Here is a 20316-nt window from a genome sequence, read left to right on the forward strand (position 1 = left end):
TGCCCATCTCTGGTGGCTTCCTTTGGGAATTTCTCCTTCCAGTTTCCCTTGAAGTAGATGGCATTAACCAAAACCAGATTCGTCATCCCATCGATGGCTCCCTGTGGCACCAAGTCCTTGATCTTCTCTAAAATACAGATGGACATTGGTTATTTTGAGCAGTTTGAAATAGTTGGTTTGATATTTTTTACTATAAAGCTCAGCCTCAACTCAAGAACCCATGAAGCCAAACAAGGCCCTTGAAAAAGACATTTTTGCTGTAAAAACATTAAAAAAAAAGCTTTTGTAAAAGTGTAGAATAAGTTTCAAATTGAGAATAAGTTTATGCTGGATTTCACCTTGTGTTTTTGTCTCCACCCATTTGTTGATGTTGACACGAGCAGCCTCTGATTTGTTCTTGAAGTCCACCTTCTCCAGTCCGGCTCCATAGTAGCTTTTTGCGTCATTGAGGAATTTCTGTAACACAGCAAATCGATTGAGGTGCAAATGATATTAGAGTTTATTCACTAGAACCTCCAGTGAATAAACCGAGTCTTACCTCAACAAACTGGTAGGATTGCTCTCCGTAGAGGCGGTTGGCAAGACTCAACACATACGGGACTCCTGGTTTGTTCAGCTCACTCATAAAGTTGTTGAAACTAGAATGAATTTGGTCCTCAGGTTTTTCCTCTGGACATTTCTGTTTGCATCAACAATATCAGATTTAATCAGTTGAATCCAAAGGATACATGCATCTCTACAGTAAATACAGATGTTCATGCAACAGAACCATGACAGAATGTTAGCTAAAGTCAGGGCCGGAGTGGGACTCATTTTCAGCCCTGGAGTTTCATGCCTTAGACCGGCCCACTTTAGTTCCCGTCTGACTATATTAAAATAATGTAATTGAAACCTCAGTATAGCTATAAGTCTGCAATAGTGCAGTGTTCTGTACAGCCTTGTCATTCATTGTATTTAAAAAAATATATAAATTTCTATTCAGTGCAATAGCCGTATACAGGGTTTTATAAATACAGAGGTCCAAAAAGTGATCTTGCTGGGGGTTCGGGGGCATATGCCCACCCAGACAAGTGAAGTAATACAAACAGTGAAAAGTCCCAGTGCTGATATGGGGTAATATATAAACACATTCGAGGTATACAAATTTATCTAAATTTATACAATAACAATAGCAATATATTAGCCCTATATATATAGGTGATTGTGTTGTTAAATTGAGCTTATTTTTACACTGATGATCATCATTGGCAAAGAACATATGTATGTCTGTGTTAAATAGGAATGCATTGTAATAAAGTTATTCTCATTCTGGGCACAGTAGCCTATGCAATAGGCTATTCCTCTACCTGCTCTCATTTATCATCTCCATCTTCTCTCATTCTTCTTCTCTGCAGTCTCTTTATCTTATAGGTTACCTGTAAATCTCCCCTTCCCGAAGCTGAGTTTTGATTGATACAGTCTTCACAAACGGATTATTTCTTTCGGTCGTTTAAAACTTCTTTCGTAATTAAAACAGCTGTTTAGTTTAGCCACATGCATCTTATCTCGTGAAGCGTCGCGTTGGGATTGGCGCGCGGGCGCGGCTCGCGCTTCTGTGAACATAAATCCCGTTTACTTTGATCGGTCATCTCAAACATTTTGCCATTGCCGACGAGCGGTGTTTGAATACTGAAGCAGCTCAGATTATGAGGTCGGTTCTCTTACGAGAGTATCTCTCGTACTGCGTAATAGCTTTACGCTAGGGGAAAAACTCTTTTCCACGAGATATTAAAGCCAAAAATTATCCTTAATTTTTTATTAATGTAAAACGCTTTGCAGCAGCAAGCAGACATAGGCGAAACAGCTCGCGCGCCTATTGGTTGCTCTGCAGCAAATGCAGCAGCCTATCGAGAGAGACTCTGCGTGACGTAATGACCAATGGGGGCAATTCGCGCCCATATCGTCACGTCCCGCCAGAAGGGGCGTGGTCTCACCCTATAAATATGCTCGTTAGGCTGATACAAGCTGATTTTTATCTCTTCAGCGACGCACACGCATCGCTGGATCCGGAGTGAGAAGCCGCGCCGTCGAAGCAAGCCTTTCAGCGGGACGAGCTCTGGAGTAGCTGGCCTCGCCGCCTTCAACTGCCGTACCTGCTGCGCTTTCCGGCGTTCTATATCCTTTTTATACTCTGTGTATCTTTACTCTGCTGAGAGTGTTTGCTCGCTTACTTGACGCGACTCACACTTCTCTCACAAAAGAGCTGCGTCTTTTTAAAGATGCCTTCCTGTGGCTCGTGCCGCGCCCCGCTCAGCGATGGAGACCGGCACGTCATCTGTGTTTCCTGCCTGGGTGAGGATCACGCGGCTCTCGCGCTCGCTGACAGCGGATGCCCTCATTGCGAGCTTTTGCCTATGGTGACTCTGAGGACTCGCTTGGCATCATTCTCCGAGCCTTCACCGCAGCCCGCCGTGGTGCCGCGCCGCAAGAAGCGCCGCGCCCAGCGCGCTCCCGAGCTTTCTCCAGCCCGCCAAAGCTCGCCGGTTCGCCCGCCAGCTTCGCCGGCTTCGCTCGAGTCGCTCACTGACGGACAACGGCCGCCGCCTGCCGCCGCGTCCATCCACGAGTTTGACGAACCCACCGAGGCGTGTTCTCTTCTGGCATCCGATAGCGAGGATTGGGCGAGCTCCGTGGACCTCCCCTCCGCTAGCGTTTCCCGCCAGACCACTGGTAAGAGAGCCGGCATTGAGACTGAGCTGATGCGTCTGCTCTCTCAGGCCGTGGAAAGCATCGGCCTCGATTGGGAGGCGCCCGCGCAACCGCCGCGCAACAGACTGGACGGCCGCTTTCTCGGAAATGACGAGGCTCCGTCAAAGTCAAGCCCCGCGCCCTTCCTCCCGGAACTTCACGAGGAAGTGACTAAATCGTGGAACGCCCCCTTCTCCGCCAGGCTGCGTACCTCTGCCTCTGCTGCTTTCTCCTCGGTGGATGGCGCGAAGGACAGAGGATACCTTTCCGTTCCTCCTGTGGAACCAGCTGTAGCGTCTCATCTCTGCCCGCCCTCCGCTGGACGGCGCGCTCACACGACGCTACCATCTAAAGCCTGCCGAGTGACGTCAGCCATGCACGGACGCGCTTACACCGCCGCCGGGCAAGCAGTTTCAGCGCTGCACACTATGGCTATCCTGCAGATCTTCCAGGCCGACCTTCTCCTTAAATTGGACGAGGAAGGACCCGGAGCGATCTGCGTGGCGGACCTGAGAAGCGCTACAGACCTCGCTCTTTGCGCTGCTAAAGCCGCTGCGCAGGCCATAGGACGAAACATGGCCTCTCTCACCGTGGCTGAGAGACACTTATGGCTGACGCTGTCCGAGATGACGGAAGCCGAGCGCTCTGTGTTCCTCGACGCGCCCATTTCACCAGCGGGCCTTTTCGGATCTGCCGTCAAAGATTTCGCGGACAGATTCATGGAGGTGCAAAAGACTTCGCAGGCCATGAAGCACTTCCTTCCGAAGCGCTCGAGCTCCGCTGCAGGCCGCTCAAAACAGCCGTCTGCTCGCAGTTCTCAGCCGCAGCCTGCACCGTCCGCCGCCGCCGCTTCGCAGCGCCGCCACGCCCGAGACCAAAGACCACGCTCTCGCTCTGCTGGACGCCGCCCCCCTCAGCGCGGGCCCCGGCCGAGGATTGAGATCAAGCCCGAGGCCTCAAAATCTTCCTAGCCATTCTAGGAAAGCGACGGTGTTCAGATCCCGCTGCGGCCGGATTTCCACCAAAACTTCTCGCTCGGTCAGTTCCAAACATCGCGACTGTCCCAGTGTATTTCGCAGTGAGCCAGCCGGTGTCTCAGCCCGTTTGCCTGCGCACAAAAGCCGTTTTTACGGCTACCCAGATAAATCCAATAAAGAGTGCATTTTCTGGTGTTCCGGCCACGGCCGATGGTGTTATGAGTGTTGTAAGAATACCCAGGTAATTTCCCTGTCCGCCTTCCGGTTCTCAGTGAGGAGGAGGATGCGAGTCTCCTTTGCCCCGTCAGGGCATTGAGAGCTTATGTGTCATGCTCGTCTGTTTTCAGACAGACGGAGCAGCTTTTTGTTTTGTTTGGCGGGTGTTCCAAGGGACTCGCCGCCTCAAAACAGAGCCTATCCAGATGGATAGTGGATGCCATTGCGCTCGCTTACTCTGCAAAGGGCCTACAGTGCCCCTTGGGTGTCAGAGCGCACTCCACGAGAGGCGTGGCCTCTTCGTGGGCTTGGTCGAGCGGGGTTTCCCTGCAAGATATCTGTACGGCAGCGGGCTGGGCCTCGCCGTCTACATTTATAAAATACTATAACCTGGAGGTACCCGCCTTACAAGCTAAGCTTTTGGCGGTCTAAAATTCAGTGCTATCTGCCCCGCTGTGCGGCCCAGATGCTGAGTTTACTGCAGCCCCATGAGTGTTGACACACGTATGGCCACCCAGATCAGGCTGAAAGCTTTCACCCTGGCTGCGCGTTTTATTGACATATGATAGCCCCGCTGGGTGCTTTTTTATAGGGAATGACGCTTCCAGCCTCTCTTCCTCCACTCTATGTGAGTTTATGGTGATTATGCACTACATGAGCCCTGGGCTTCGGCCCTCGGGACTTTGGTGTTGGATCCCTGTACGCACGGCGTGTTGCATTGTGTTACGCAGCTATTACGCAGTACGAGAGATACTCTCGTAAGAGAACGTACTCGGTTACTAACGTAACCTCGGTTCTCTCTAGAGAGGGAACGAGTACTGCGTATCTTGCCGTGCTTGGAATACGCTCTGGTTCGCTTCAGCGATAAAAACCAGCTTGTACCAGCCTAACGAGCATATTTATTGGGTGAGACCACGCCCCTTCTGGCGGGACGTGACGATATGGGCGCGAATTGCCCCCATTGGTCATTACGTCACGCAGAGTCTCTCTCGATAGGCTGCTGCATTTGCTGCAGAGCAACCAATAGGCGCGCGAGCTGTTTCGCCTATGTCTGCTTGCTGCTGCAAAGCGTTTTACATTAATAAAAAATTAAGGATAATTTTTGGCTTCAATATCTCGTGGAAAAGAGTTTTTCCCCTAGCGTAAAGCTATTACGCAGTACTCGTTCCCTCTCTAGAGAGAACCGAGGTTACGTTAGTAACCGAGTACGTTATCGTCGCGATATGCAAATCATTGCAGCACCAAATTAGAGTTAATATTAGGCAATTATTTCACAACGTTCATTATACACTCAGAAAGCTGTGACTGGAGCCTATATAAAGCATTCAACCCAGTGCCATGAAAACATCGGCCCTCCTGGCCAATAAAACAGAAAACCGGGAATTCTCCCTGTGCTCCCAATTAGCCAATCCGGGCCTGGCTAAAGTTTCTTAAGCGCCAAAGTCGCAAAATTGCGACAAGACGTCATACGATCCTAATATGGTGTAATGTCTAATTTGTATTCCCTACCACTAGATGGCAGACATGTAATACTTCGATTGATGATCAAAATGACGTCATGTTCCTATTCAAAGTGTTGGAGGAAACAGCAGAGAGAGGGTGCTTCTCAATATCCCTCCTCGTCTCCTCGCTCCTCCGTCCTCCATCCTATGACCCGGAAACCGATCGAGCCCAGCCATCTTTAAGGACATCTCAATTCTCTAATTGCACCGCGAGGAGGCGAGGATCGAGGAGTGAGGAGGCTTCCAGAGGAGTCATGAGCGAGGATACACAGGTGTACCCTTTGCGGAAGAGTTTTATCGACTAAACATGACGCACGTATCAATTCTCCTCCCCCATCACATCTGTCACAATCATTTGAATTTATACTTTACTTTTGTAGTTTACATAAACCACACAACTCACATATTTCAACAAGGTATCTTGCTTTATTATTATTTATTATTAATTTCTTAAATAAACTAACTTTAACAACATAAGGGCAGATCCTTTGAGCGCTGCTGATGACGCAGTGAAGTGACGTTCGAGTGATCAAGTATTCCAATGTATAAAAAAGCTTTCATTCAATTCCTCCAGCCTTCCCTCGCGTCCTACAGGGGGTGGAGCTGAGACGCGAGGAAAGGAAGCGAGGAAAGGAAACGAGGATGCACAAATAAGAATTTTTATTTTTATTTTTTTTATTGCAACAGAGAATATACAAAAAGATGTACATGACAATACAACTCACAACAAATAGAAAAAAAAAAAAAAGAAAGGAAAAAAAAAAGAAAAAACATGCCAGGGGTAAAGTTACAATAGTTTAAAGTTACAAAAAGCTTCATAGGTCTTTCTTGCTTTTTTGTTCTTAATTTTATCTAATGAATTCCCATATTGTTTAATCTCCTTTATAAAGTGTTCAAAGCTTGGCTTAGTTTTTGCCCATTTTTTCACATGAATGTGATATTTTCCAAGTAATATGAAAAGTTGTATAAGGAAGCACATGGTACTTTTGGAATCAACATTGTCCTGCACAAAAAAAAATACAACATCAAACAGTTCAATTCGTAGACATGTTTCAAACAACTTAGAAATGAAATTTGAAACATCCAACCAAAACATTTTTGAATAAATACAATTAAAAAAGAGATGAGTTAAAGATTCTTTGGCATTGCCACAAAATTCGCACAAGTTTTCAATATTCAAACGGAAACGTTCAGAAAGTAACTCCTTGACAGGGTAAATTCTGTGTACAATTTTATAGGAAACCTCTCTAATTTTATTATTAATGCAAAACTTATTTGTTATAGACCATACTCTTTTCCAATTAATATTTTCAAATTTAGATTACCAAAAACCTGTTGAACAAGGCAAAAAATTTGTTTTTAAAGTATTTCTAATATATTTGTTACTGCATTTATCTATTAATATCCCCAATAAATATTGTGTCACAACAAAAACTGATTTGACGATCAACATAGGGCATAATCCAGGATTTCGTAATAGTGAAACTACTCTGCCCGGGATAGCATCTAAAACAATAGCATATTTTTTTGGCCTCACAGGAATCTTAAACTTATTGAGAAATTCAGGATATGTTAAAAGTAAACCTTGTTCATTAAGCAACTGGTTAACATTAAGAATTCCATTGTCGTACCATGTCTGGTTAAAGATGGACTTTTTTTTGTACAAGATATCTTTGTTATTCCATATAAAGCATCGATGCGGTGAAAAGTTGTGTTTGTATATTAATTGCCAAGCCAGCAGTGCCTGCTTATGAAAGTTTGCCAGTTTAACAGGGATTTTATCTACTGAGAAATTACACTTTAAAAGAAAATTAATGCCACCCAAAGAGTTAAATATGTAATTTGGGAAAACATTCCATACACTATCTTTATTTTTAATAAATTCGATTATCCATTTAATTTTAAACACATTATTTAGATCTGTAAAATTTAAAACCTCAAGGCCATCAAAGTCTCTATTATTATTTAGAATATCTTTCCGTAAATAGTGTATTTTCTTCCTCCAAATAAAATCATAAAGATTCTTATCTAATTCCTTGAGAACATTATTTGGAACATCTTCTGACATAGATATATAAACAGACCTTGAGATCCCTTCTGCTTTTGAAAGTAGAATACGACCATTTAGGGAAAGATCTCTCATAAGCCACATATTGAATCTGTTTTTAATTTTCTCAATAATAGGTTCAAAATTCAGCTGGCTTCTTTGATTAAAATCTTTACACACCATTATCCCAAGGTATGTGGTATTATCTTTGATTGGTATCCCACAAATTTCTTTCAACACACAATCTTTAAGAGAGAATAAAGTAGATTTATTCTTATTCATCCTTAATCCAGAAATTCCAGAAAATGTTCCTATACATTTAATAACTTCATCTAATTCGTCACTGTTTTTGAGAAAAATTGTGGTATCATCTGCCAATTGGCTAAGTTTAATCTCTTTTCCAAACACTGAAATTCCTTGAAAACTTGCTTTTTTGATATGAGCAGCCATGACCTGAGTAACCAATGTGAAGAGAAACGGTGATATAGGACATCCTTGTCTTATCCCACGGCCAATATCAAATCTCTGACATGTACCGTGAGATAACTGGACTGAACTATTCGAACCATTATAAAGCGTACGAATTGCATTTTGAAAAAAATTACCAAAACCAAAGAAATCAATAACTTTGAACATAAATGAATGTTCAACAGTGTCAAACGCTTTATAGAAATCAATAAATAATATAAAAGAATCATCTGGGATAAGGTGTCTATAATCAATTAAATCTAAAATTAGTCTAATATTATTTCCAATGTAACGGCCTTTCAAAAAACCGGACTGCTCTTCATCAATTATTGTATTAAGATGTTTCTTAAAGGAGAACTCCGGTGCAAAATGAACCTTTGGTCTAATTACACATTGTTACCTAGTCAACCGTTATCTGAGATTTGTTTTCATGATTATCGAATGTAAATAGTTTTATCTCTAAAAACAGTTTAGCCTATAAAGCTAGTATAACGCTAGTATACTGGGCATAGTGTAATGACAAATAAAAATCGCTTGTTAATACCACTAACAAGGCTGAAAATAGACCCACACTAACACGGTAGCATAATGAGGGTCCCTACCTTCAAACCGAAGCATTGAGAACTTTGTAAGTGTACAGACAGTTTAATAAGAAGATATTTTAAACATACAGTCAACTTCGCGTATACAGGCAGAAGCCATCTTTGAAATACAGCCTTTACCAGTCGATCTACGAACACCGATCCAAGTGCGCTGGTGAGAATGTGAACGAGCTATAAGTTGTGATAAGGTGAGCGCGAACAGCAGGCTTGGATCGGCGTTCGTAGATCGACTGGTAAAGGCTGTATTTCAAAGACGCGAAGTTGACTGTATGTTTAAAATATCTTCTTATTAAACTGTCTGTACACTTACAAAGTTCTCAATGCTTCGGTTTGAAGGTAGGGACCCTCATTATGCTACCGTGTTAGTGTGGGTCTATTTTCAGCCTTGTTAGTGGTATTAACAAGCGATTTTTATTTGTCATTACACTATGCCCAATATACTAGCGTTATACTAGCTTTATAGGCTAAACTGTTTTTAGAGATAAAACTATTTACATTCGATAATCATGAAAACAAATCTCAGATAACGGTTGACTAGGTAACAATGTGTAATTAGACCAAAGGTTCATTTTGCGCCGGAGTTCTCCTTTAAGTCTTTTTGCAAAAATTAAAGAAAATTTTTTAGTATCATTATTTAACAAACTAATTGGTCTCCAATTTTCTAAGACTAATCTATCTTTATTTGGCTTGGGTATAAGTGTAATTACCCCTTGTTTTAGTGATGCGGGCATTTCTCCCAAATCAACTGCTTCTTTAAAAACTGCAAGTAAAAAGGGTGCAAGGTCATTACAAAAATGTTTATAAAACTCCCCTGACAAGCCATCATTCCCAGGAGATTTATTTTCTTTAAGACTATTTATACAATTTCTAATTTCCTCTATGTTCAATTCTTTATCGCATGAATTTTTATAGTCTGATGTAATCTTATTAATACTGGTTGATAAGTTACTGAGAAAACAATCTGCATCATTTAGCTGACTATACTTGAACTATACAATTTACTATAAAATTGACTAACAAAACAAGAAATATCCTTGGGATTGGCATTAGTAAGTCCATTTATTATTAATTGGTTTACAGAAGTTATTTCTCTATTTCTTTTTTCTAAACCAAAAAAATATTTAGTATTTTTTTCTCCTGCTTCCATCCATTTTTGTCTAGACCGAACAAAAGCACCCCTAGCTTTCTCTTCATAAATATTATCCAGCTCATTCTGCAATGTAGCAAGCTTTAATAGCTCAGTGCTTGACATATTTTTGTTATTTTTACAAGTGAGGGATATTATTTCATTAATTATTTTGTCTTCATCTTCTTTTTTCTTTTTTTTTAACAGATTTTCCATACATTATTGTGAATTTCCTTATTTCAAATTTTGTCTGTTCCCATAATTTCCCATAAGTTTGAATCAAAGAAGCTGGTTGCCAATATTTAATAATTAAATTCTTAATTTGGTCACAAAAATCTTTATGTTTCAATAGACTATTATTTAGCTTCCAATATCCTCGTTTAACTCTGCTTGATTGAGAAATTACCACATTAATTTTAATGGATATGCCTTTGTGATCAGTTAAAACTGATGGTTCAATAGTAACAAATTCAACTCTGTCTTTTATATGTTCTGAAATGAGCCAAAAATCAAAACGCGATTGTTGAGATCTGTCCCTATTACTCCACGTATACAAAAGTGATTGTGGATTTATATACCTCCAAATATCAATTATGTTCAATCGTAAACATACATTACTTAATTCATTTGCCATATTATCAATTCTAGGTGGCAATCGATCTTGTCTTCCATCAAACACCGTATTAAAGTCACCACCCCAAATTACTTCAGCTGAGGGAAATTTTGAATGTAAATGATTAATATGGCCTTCAATATCTTGAAATAATAACTCGTTTGTTTTTTTATTATTGGTGGCATATATATTAACAATAATAATTTTAGTTTGGTTTATATCAATAAGTAAAGCAATCCAATGACCTTTATCATCTGTTTTGTGACTTATAATCTTCCCTGAAAACCTGTCCTTTAAAATAGCGACACCTGCTGTCCTATTTGAGGCACCAAAAGATAACCAAATGTCACAACCCCACTGATTCTTCCAAAAAAGTGCATCATCTTGGCAGGCATGCGTTTCTTGAATAAAACTAAAATCTGCTTCTTTACCTTTACAAAACAAAAATAGAGCTTTTCTTTTCAGCATGTCACGTAATCCCCTAGCATTAACAGAAAATATCGTTATTGACATAAACTTGAACAAGACAGGAAAAAAACCCCTAATAGAACAATTAGGTGAACAATGAGCAAATTAAGGTTGAAAGTGTTGAGAGTGTATAAAGGGTAAACTTACTCCATCACTTCAATAAACAGTCACATTTCAGTAACCAGTCACCATCTCTCAGTAACCAGAGATCCTTTTTGCTTCAATTTGAGTAACATAATAACAACCTCCTGTTGTTGTTATTTCGCAATACGAATGAATATAAGTATTAATAAAAAATAAAAATCTTAAATAATTCGTTCAAATTTTTAAAGAGTAACCTAACACAAACAGCTACTTTCCGTTTCACAGTAATTTAAGATTCAGAACCCATAATAAAAGAGCAGTGATGTAACCTACTTTTTAATTTCTTTACCATCAACAATTGCCTTGATTCCCACAAAGAAGGCCCTTTTGCCCTCTTTCCGTGCTTTGTCGATCGAAGGCCAAAGGAGATTCCGCGTAGCCCTGTCTTTGATCGTGAGGTCCTCTTTGAAGTACATCTTGTTCTTCTTAAAGGAGCTGTATGTAAGAAATGTATTTCAATTAATCATAAAATGGCCCTGATGTGTCTCTAGACATTAAGAAATCATGTTCATTTCAAATACTTATATCACTGACAACAGTAGTACGGCCACGATATTGTCATTTAAAAAGTAAAGTTGCAGCCCTCAACTGATGTTGATGTTGTCATCTTGTGTTTTGGCCAGAAACCCCACCCTCCACCTATCTACCAATCACGAAGTCAGTAGTGTTTCGGCATCCGGGTTGCCAGCTCTGCTCTAGTTGAAAGCTCCTTGTAGCAGCCTATGTTCCTGCTGGATCCTGCAGCCTATCTGGCAACCTCGAGTCAGGGGGGAGGGGGAGGGGATACACCGCTCTACAGTAATTTGAAAGTGATTGCAGTACCAGTTTTGGCCACAATCTTACATACAGCTCCTTTAAGAAAGTCATTTCCCTTTGCTCCTTTCCATGTGAGGTCCCTCGCTGTTCTGGAAGTGAATCTTATAATCACCGGCCTTGGTTTCTTATCCTTGCCGCCATCTGAGATGGGTCTTCCAACTCGGTGAGCAATGTCCACATTGTTTGCAACGAAATTACGATCTTCTTCGACAACCACCCCTTTGCAGATTTCCATTACCCGAGTCTTGACGTTATCCTCTGCACGTTCGGTCAGCCCCTCCAATTGAAGATTCCATCTCCGACAGTACCGATCCTGATCATTTATTCTGTCCTCCATTTCAGAGATGCACTTCAGGTTCGCCTCGTTTTTGTTTTTCAAATCTTCATTCTCCTTCCGAATGTCGAAAATTTCAGAGTGCACCACTTCTAGCGCTTCTTTCAACAGATTGATGCTGTTAGAATTTTCTTTTACCATGTCTTTTATTTCCTCGGATGACTGTCTAATTATTTGAATGATGCTTTGCTGTACCTGACTTAACGTTAGTTCATCCGTTGCATCACCTTTTGCTTGCTTTTTCGACGGAGGTGCTTTGGATGGCGTATTTGGAGTCGAATCACATTCACCTCCCTTTTTCTGTTGACAAGCGTAGGAGTGCGTTTCGCTAATAAGTCTTTTTTCCGTCGTTCTCTGAAGTTCAACATCCATCACCTCAGGAGCTGACAAGTCCATGATAACATCTATTCTCTCTAATCGAATAAGAAACCTTGTAACTAGTATTAATTAACTGCAATTATTTATAAGAATCTCAATAACACTCAAAAAAAAGTGTGACTTGTTTCTCACATCAACTTTTGTAAGATATACCCTATATTGTTGTAAGCGCTAGAACATGTGCGTCTAGTCAAGCCGCCATCTTGGCCCCCTCCACAAATAAGAAATGAGAAGCACCCCAAGTGATCGATCGTGTCATTGATGCGGAAGCAGTTCAGTTCAGAGCGTCTGAGTAAATTGTGATATTTGTGAGAGAAAATCGTCAAATGGCTAATAAAAACTTGTACCGCGAGGATGTGTTGCAAATGTTATTCGCCGATTCTGACTCTGAAGGGGAATATTTGCCTTTTGTATGACGATCGGCCGTCTAATGATCGCGCTTCGCCTGGTACATCTTTGACGCGCAATGGTGCCGCGCGCGCTTCTCGCGCTACATCTTTGCCGTGCAAGGCGAGAGTGTTCACGAAGCACAAACAGATCATTTTGACCATTTGCCCAACGGGGATAGGGGTGGCAGGGGTGGACGTGGTCTTTTCCTGAATATTACTGATGAACTGATCAAAAATTAGGCTACTGTTCACATGTGTTTTACTACTAATGTATTGTAATATAGTAATAACTTAGTACTTTCTCCTATTTTATTGTTGGTTTCCTCTTTTCCGATCATTTGGAATGAGGATAAAAAAAGAAAAGAAAAAAAAGATTTCTTTTCTTTTTTTCTTTTTTTAGACAAAAAAATAAATTCCAACATCAATTCAATATCTACTATTTCCTGAATATTACTGATGAACTGATCAAAAAGTAGGCTACTGTTCATATGCGTTTTACTACTATATAGACCAATTTTCAGTTGGTAAACATGGTGACGTTTTTCTGTGGGCGGAGCTTAAGTGGTGGCAGAACGATCCCTCTGGCCGCTTCACTAACGTAAAGTCTGCAAGTTTTGTTAGCTTGTTTTTAACAATGACTGGAGAAAATCCGATTTTATCTTAATGTGCAAGGTCACTCACTGTCCAGGACCACGATTGTTATTTGCAAAAGTTAATTTTAATCGGACGGAATCAGATTGGCCGACCCGTACACTCATTGAGGATCTGACAGGATTAACGTTAACGTTACCTCCGGTTGAGTGGCCTGACTTCTACACCTACCTGATAGAGAAACGGAGGGCATGTAAATCTTTAGATGCCTATAACTATGTGCTGAATGGTCAAGTACAAGACTTGTGTGGTACGATCTGCAGTTCTGCCTAGCCAGCGCCGAGAAGACGACAATGTAAAGAGGGACATTACGGTGCAATTTTAATGAGGTGAATATTTATAGAAATAAAAAATTGCAGATAAAGCATATTAATTTTTCATTGATTCTTGCACCCAACAACACAACAAGATGACATTTAATAATAATAATAAGAATTTAAGATCCTTATTTTGTAGCCGAATCTGTGCTGGTTTGTATTTGCCGCCTCCAGTTTTCCCTTTGTTCTGCCACCAGCTAGCGCCGTGACGTAACTGTGACGTCGGCTGAAAATTGGTCTATAGTATAGTAATAATTTAGTACTTCTCCTGTTATTGTTGGTTTCCTCTTTTCTCATCATTTGGAATGAGGATAAAAAAAAATAAAACATGCAAATAAGTTCAAACATCAGTTTAATATCTACTTTTTCCTGAATATTATGAAATTCAAGAGGGCCGCCCCCTTATGGCGTCATAATATGCAAACAAGATGAGTATATTTACACCCCACATAAACTTTCAGTCATCCCCAACATTTTTCTAATTTACAGATCTCTATCTTTAAACCCTTTCAAGCCACAAGCTTTTGAAATGTTGGTGTCAAAATCCAGCATTTAAAAAAAAAAAAAAAACCTTGGCGCCTAAAGAGTTAACTGGGTTTGTGTTTGATGTAAATATTCATACGAAACCTTGAGTTCAGCAGGTGTCTGAGGATTCTGGGTTTGCTGCATCATTGGTGGTTCATTGTTAAAGCCCAGGACCTAAACAGCATCATTATGGTAGAATTAATAAAGATAACTTCAACATATTGTGAGTGCACTACTCAAATGCTTATTAAAATAGTTTAAAATGTACTAGAAAAGACAATGAAGAACTGATGATGTCAAACACATTCTTTGTTGATATTGGCCCTCAGGCCTTTGATAATTGAGTGGAGAGAGTGATTCATTGCTGACACTTTACTGTTTATGCCAGTCCTGGAACTCAAATAACAATGCCAAAAGAGTAGTATTCACAGTATTTGAAAAACAGTAGGTACAGTTTACTATCCCATGAGGCCACGGTAGAGGATTTATGAATGGCAGTGAAGAATTACATTCATACTTCAGTTTTATCACAGGACAGTGCAATACTCTGATATGGAGGTAATAATCTTTATTGTGTTTGTTTGTTGTAGTTTTATTACAAAACAATAAAACAATGCAGTTCAATGAAAACAATGCAGACCACTTTAAAATCTGGAATGCATGCACTCGTTGTGCAAAGGCTTAAATCACTTCCTGGTCCCTCTGACTCACTCTACTTTCCCGTCACCAAAGTATATTTTGTGAGATCACCTTAATCATCTGAGCCGCTGTGTTTCCTCTTGCACCGAGCAACACCATGGCCAGAGCCGAGGAGATGCTGACAGGAGAGAAGAACACATTTCCTGATGCGTTTCCTTCGCTGATCTTCTTGAACAGGTCGAGGGAGAACTGTGTGTTTGCAGCAGACAAAGACTCCATTTTCACAAGCTAGAAAGCAGGAGAGAGAGAGAGAGAGAGAGAGAGAGAGAGAGAGAGAGAGAGAGAGAGAGAGAGAGAGAGAGAGAGAGAGAGAGAGAGAGAGAGAGAGAGAGAGAGAGAGATGATCAGCACAACAAAGCGAAAATCTCAAACCGAGCATTGCTCAGTTCAGTTGTCATTTCCTGTAAACAACATCAATTGTCTAAGAAACAGTAAATCCATGCTTTATCTTTCATATGACAGTACAGTACTTGAACAGTAGTTTTTGCATCATTTTCATCATTACATACAGAAGTGTAATGTAAAAATCTGTTCTATTCAAGCACTACCTAGAGTTTTTTTTTAGCAGGAACGATGAAGTTTCCACATGTGCAGGTGGTGAAAGAATGATCTGCTGAGATCATCGTTCTTATAAACGTTGCCTCCCCCTGAAGAGCCCATCCTCTAAACCACATCCAGCCCTTCTGTAAAACGTCTCGGGTTACTCAACCCTGATAGGAGGGAATGAGAGAATATGCGTGTGACGTCACCGTCGGCCGGAGTGACTGCGGTTACACCCACCGAGTGGCAAAAGTCTAAGTGGTAGCATTGGTTTTCAGCGTGAATGCTGCTAAAAAACACACACAACACATGTAAAATTGGAAAGAGCTTTGAGATTGACTGTACAAATAGATTTGACAAAGAAATCTGAGGTATATTTGCTGAAAGCTACTGCAAAGAGAAGCAAATGGATCGCTGCAATTCACAGAAATAACTGGATTTCAGGCAGTGAAATGTGGATTTGAAGTTGTCATTTTGTGTCAATATGTTGACTTTTGGAGTAAAATCATACCCTATAAATTGTATTGTTATATATTGTATTGACAAATCATCTTAAATATTTACCATTTTATATTTTGCATAATTTGAGGTCTTTAAATAAACATTGCAAAATATACAAGTTTAGGGCTGGTCGATATGACAATATATATAATATTTATATAAGTGATCACCTGGATTTAGACCTATTGTCTTTATATAAAGTGTTCACAGGCAAATTTGCTTTATGTATTTATCCAGCATCAAAAGCTCATATTCCTCATATCAGGAAACATGATTCCTGGTTGCCTGTTGTCAATATCCATAAATCACTGGATCTTTGGTAAGTTGTAGTGACGTAAGTGACATAAATGCATACCCTTTTGCCACTCAGCCTGACTGAGTGGCAAAAGAGCCTGCTGTATGACTGGATTTAATAGGGGACATTGCGAAAACTCAAGTAAAACAAACGGTTATCAGTTTGAACTAAAGGTTGGTGTAAAGGTTTGTAGCAGGAATACACAGGAAGAATAAGATTCAGGTACAAACAGTCTTTAATAAACTCTAAAGGGATCTCAAACAGAAGGCAGGCAAACAAACACCACTTAACATTAACATAGACTGAACAATGACAGACTGCGAAGGGAGAACTTAAATAGTGATTAAAACAAGATGATTAATGGCATGCACCTAAACAAAATGAACTAATAATGTGAAGGAGGAAAACTGAACAAAGGAACACAGGATGAAAATGAAAACAAACTAAAAGCCCATAAAGGTGAAACCAAGACAACACATACAGATTAGTGGTGACAGTTGGACGTAATAGTGTTCCTTATAACTCACCAAAAGATCCAGTGATCCATGGATATTGACTTGCAGTATAAAATGTATGTTTAAAATGTGTATGCATAAAAAAAAAAAAAAAATTGTATATGTATAATATCCTTACAATATAAAACAGTGTTATACTGCATGGCCACCTCAATATCCATACTGCCAAGGGGAGAAACACACACATTACTGACATTACCAAGCTACATGCCCATCTTGGCGAAGACAAATGTGATGCCCTTGTAGGTCTGCATGCCTTTTCTGGATGTGACACTGTGAGCGCTCTGCATAAGGTTGGGAAAGCAAAAGCATACAAAAGCATGCACGTTCAAAAACAGAATACATCCCTATGTTTAGAGAACTAGGAACAAGTTTCACCCCATCACCAGAACTAGAGGCTCTGGAAGCTTAGACGTTTGACCTATATGATCAGAAGGACTGCCAAGTATTCAGTATCATTCTGGTGTCTGCCTCCTCCTGACTTGTCTCTAGGTCTTTGAGTTCCAGTATCTCAAGGTCAGTATAGCTCACATTCATCTTAATTGCGTGACACTTGCTTCCATGTGTAACAATGACGTTTATATTGTCAATTTTATTATTTGCAGATGAGCTCTAATGTTGGAAGAAATACTCCAGTAAGGTTTCTTTATTTTAGCCACATGCTAGGAATTTTTTCCACTGCTTTTTTTTTTTTTTTTTGCTCAGGTCGCTGTATGTGTCACATACAAAATTAAGCTCTTTTGACTTGGTTGCCTTAGCTGAGTCAACTAATCTCCTCAGTACAATGATCAGCATTCAACCCAAATGTTGGCTGTGGCTTTAGTTGTTGCACCAGAGCCATAGCATCCCAAATCCAAACTGAGCCATCAGGAATGTCACTCACTGTTGCAGGCGGGTTGATCTCATCGAGCAAGATATGCGTCAGCTTAGCTTTGTTGGTTTTGACCAGAGAGCCATCAAAGTTGGAAATTGACTGTGGAAAAGGACCCAAACCGCAAGTGAGCATTTCATCAATGTTAATTTGCCCAACGCTACCCACAACAATTAGCCTTGCAAACAAGTTGTGATGTGATGTTAGGGTGATTTATTTTCCTCTAATTTTTGTGACTGTACTTTGGCCAGTGTCTTTGAATGTTTTTAATTTTCTTTATAGGGTCTTGGAATGATGCTTAGCCATTGGCAATCCTTTTTTCACAGAATTCAGTGAGTGCCTTTACACCTCTTTGTTTATCCCCTAGTAAGTCTATGGCAACATTTTCTGATGCCTTCTGTAGAGATTTGACAAAGAGACTCTCCATCCAGCAATGGGTCAAAAGGATTAACCATATTTTGGATAGTGGCCACAATGTTCATCACATCAGCCTGATCTCTCTGAATTCTGTTGTTGTCTAGCGCCGAGTTAAGATGTACTGGGCACTTTCCTGCCATTGTTTTGCATTCAAACGTGATTGCTGCCCGCTCATGTTGTGTTAGGGTCCAGCGGTGAACTGCACCCTTGTTCACAGAGAACCCACTGATGCCTCCCTTTGTCTTTGAGTCACGATTGGGCTCAATCTCAAGGGGGGCAGGGGGGGTTGACTAATAGCCTACTGCACGCATAACATACATAGCGCGCACGCACTGCAGAGAGGGAGAGAGCGAGAGACACACGCAAGGTCTCTCGCTCTCTCCCTCTCTGCTGTGCGTGTGTGCGCTATGTATGTTATGCGCGCAGTATGTTCTGGATTCTGGGAGATTTGAACTAATTTGCGGGCATCAGGGAGACGCTATCAATATGCGAGAGACTCCCGGAACTTCCGGGAGACTTGGGATGTCTGATAATCTTCCTGACCAGTTTCATCTCGTCAGCATCCCAGATAGAAGAACTCGTTGTTGCTCCATTTCGTCGAGAGAGACCGCGATTGCCTACAGACAGGCCTTAAAAACTACTAGATCGGCTTATTTTTCAACATTCCGAATAAAACAAACACAACCCTAGGTATTTATTCGAAACAGTAGCTAAATTAATGAAAAATAAAACTTAGACACCAGACGTTTACAAACAGCACAGCAGTAATGACTTTATGACCTTCTTTACTTACAAGATTGATAATATTAGAGAAAATTATAACTATGCAACCGTCTACTACAGTATCGCATCAGACAGTGCATTTTAGTCTCCCTGAGGAAAAATTTCATTCATTCATTGCTATAGGAGAGGAAGAATTAAAGTTAAATCATCTAAATCAACAACATGTATGTTAGACCCAATAACGACTAAGCTAGTGAAGAGATGCTTCCAGAGGTCATAGATCCTCTTAATATCATTAATTCATCTTTGTCACTAGAATATGTATCAAAAAACAATTGATGATTTTGAAGCATCAAAGTGGTAGTTGCGTAGCTGTCAATGGAGGGACAGAAAGCTCCATCAAAAAGAGAACTGGACACCAGAAAGCATTTGTCCCCGCGAACAGGACACAGCAATGCAAGGTTCACCCCCTGGTCCCTGAAAGGAGTGGTGGGAACTTTGGGCACGTATCCAGGCCGGGGTCTCAGGATGACGTTGAGAGTTGGCCGGCCCGAATTCCAGGAACGCTTCGCTGTCTGAGACAGGATCTTAATCTCTACTGACTGCAAGGGCTCAAAGTGTGCACTCTGTAGGGCCGATAAGGGCCAGGACTCCCTAGAAGAAGAGTTACTGTAACTCAATGGGATTATTCCTGGTTAAATAATGGTTAAATATTTTTTTTTTATATTTTTCTTTTATAAAAAATAAGACCAGAGAGAGGTCCCAAGAGAGAATGAGGGGTGACTGATGAGGATTCGATGTCCTGGTACTTCTCAGGAACCTGATGATCAAGTCAAGTTTCCCCAGAGACTTACCGTGTATATTGCATCATGGTGTGCTGCGATAGCGGCAACATACACTTTCAGGGTGGAGGCAGACAGCCTTCGTTCCAACCCGCCTTGCAGGAAAGAAAGCATGACATTGACAATAAAGAACACCAATCACCGAAGAGGAGCCACGTCAAAGCGTAAGCGCACCTCATAGAGGTAACATTGTAACCTGCCGCTGGAGGTTGGCAGAGGTCTGGACGTGGGTGCCATGTGGTGTCCCGTCCCTGAGAAACGAATGCATCCAGAAATGCATGGACAGAGAGGCGTCTTTAAAGAAACTCTCGCTGTCCGCTTGCTCTTTTAGGGAAAATTGCACTTTCACTGTCGAAGCACCTAGGGTGACAGTCGCTGCACTTATCTGTGTAACTGAATACTCTTTCAGATGCAAACTCTGCTGTAACTCGTCATCAATCCAACACTGAAACAGCTTTCCTCTTGTTATGCAGATACTCGAACGAATGATTGTTCGTTCTCAAACACGAACAAAGCATGTTTAATTCAAGAATTGTAAAGATTTGTTTCATTTATGTTTAATATACGGTTACAGTGAATGCAAACACATAATTTGACTTGAATTTTTCTTCAA

General features: G+C 41.0%; 1 protein-coding gene across 4 annotated transcripts in view; it reads right to left on the reverse strand.

The window, feature by feature from the left end:
• Window positions 1–20316, reverse strand: part of LOC130077874 (leukocyte elastase inhibitor-like) — a 145604-nt gene that overhangs the window by 12639 nt on the left and 112649 nt on the right. The window contains exons 2-4 of one of the 4 annotated variants that reach the window (XM_056243278.1): window positions 15051–15227; window positions 14403–14474; window positions 539–679 (exon numbers count right to left, since the gene is read on the reverse strand). The exons of the other annotated variants lie outside the window; for them this stretch is intronic. Coding sequence (XP_056099253.1) covers window positions 539–679; window positions 14403–14474; window positions 15051–15218 — 381 coding nt within the window. The 5' untranslated portion in view covers window positions 15219–15227. The remainder of the gene's footprint in view (window positions 1–538; window positions 680–14402; window positions 14475–15050; window positions 15228–20316) is intronic. 4 annotated transcript variants of the gene reach the window in all.

Source organism: Rhinichthys klamathensis, unplaced genomic scaffold (assembly GCF_029890125.1).
Source record: "Rhinichthys klamathensis goyatoka isolate OS25496 unplaced genomic scaffold, OSU_Roscu_1.1 h1tg000784l_1, whole genome shotgun sequence".
Classification (NCBI taxonomy): domain Eukaryota; kingdom Metazoa; phylum Chordata; class Actinopteri; order Cypriniformes; family Leuciscidae; genus Rhinichthys; species Rhinichthys klamathensis.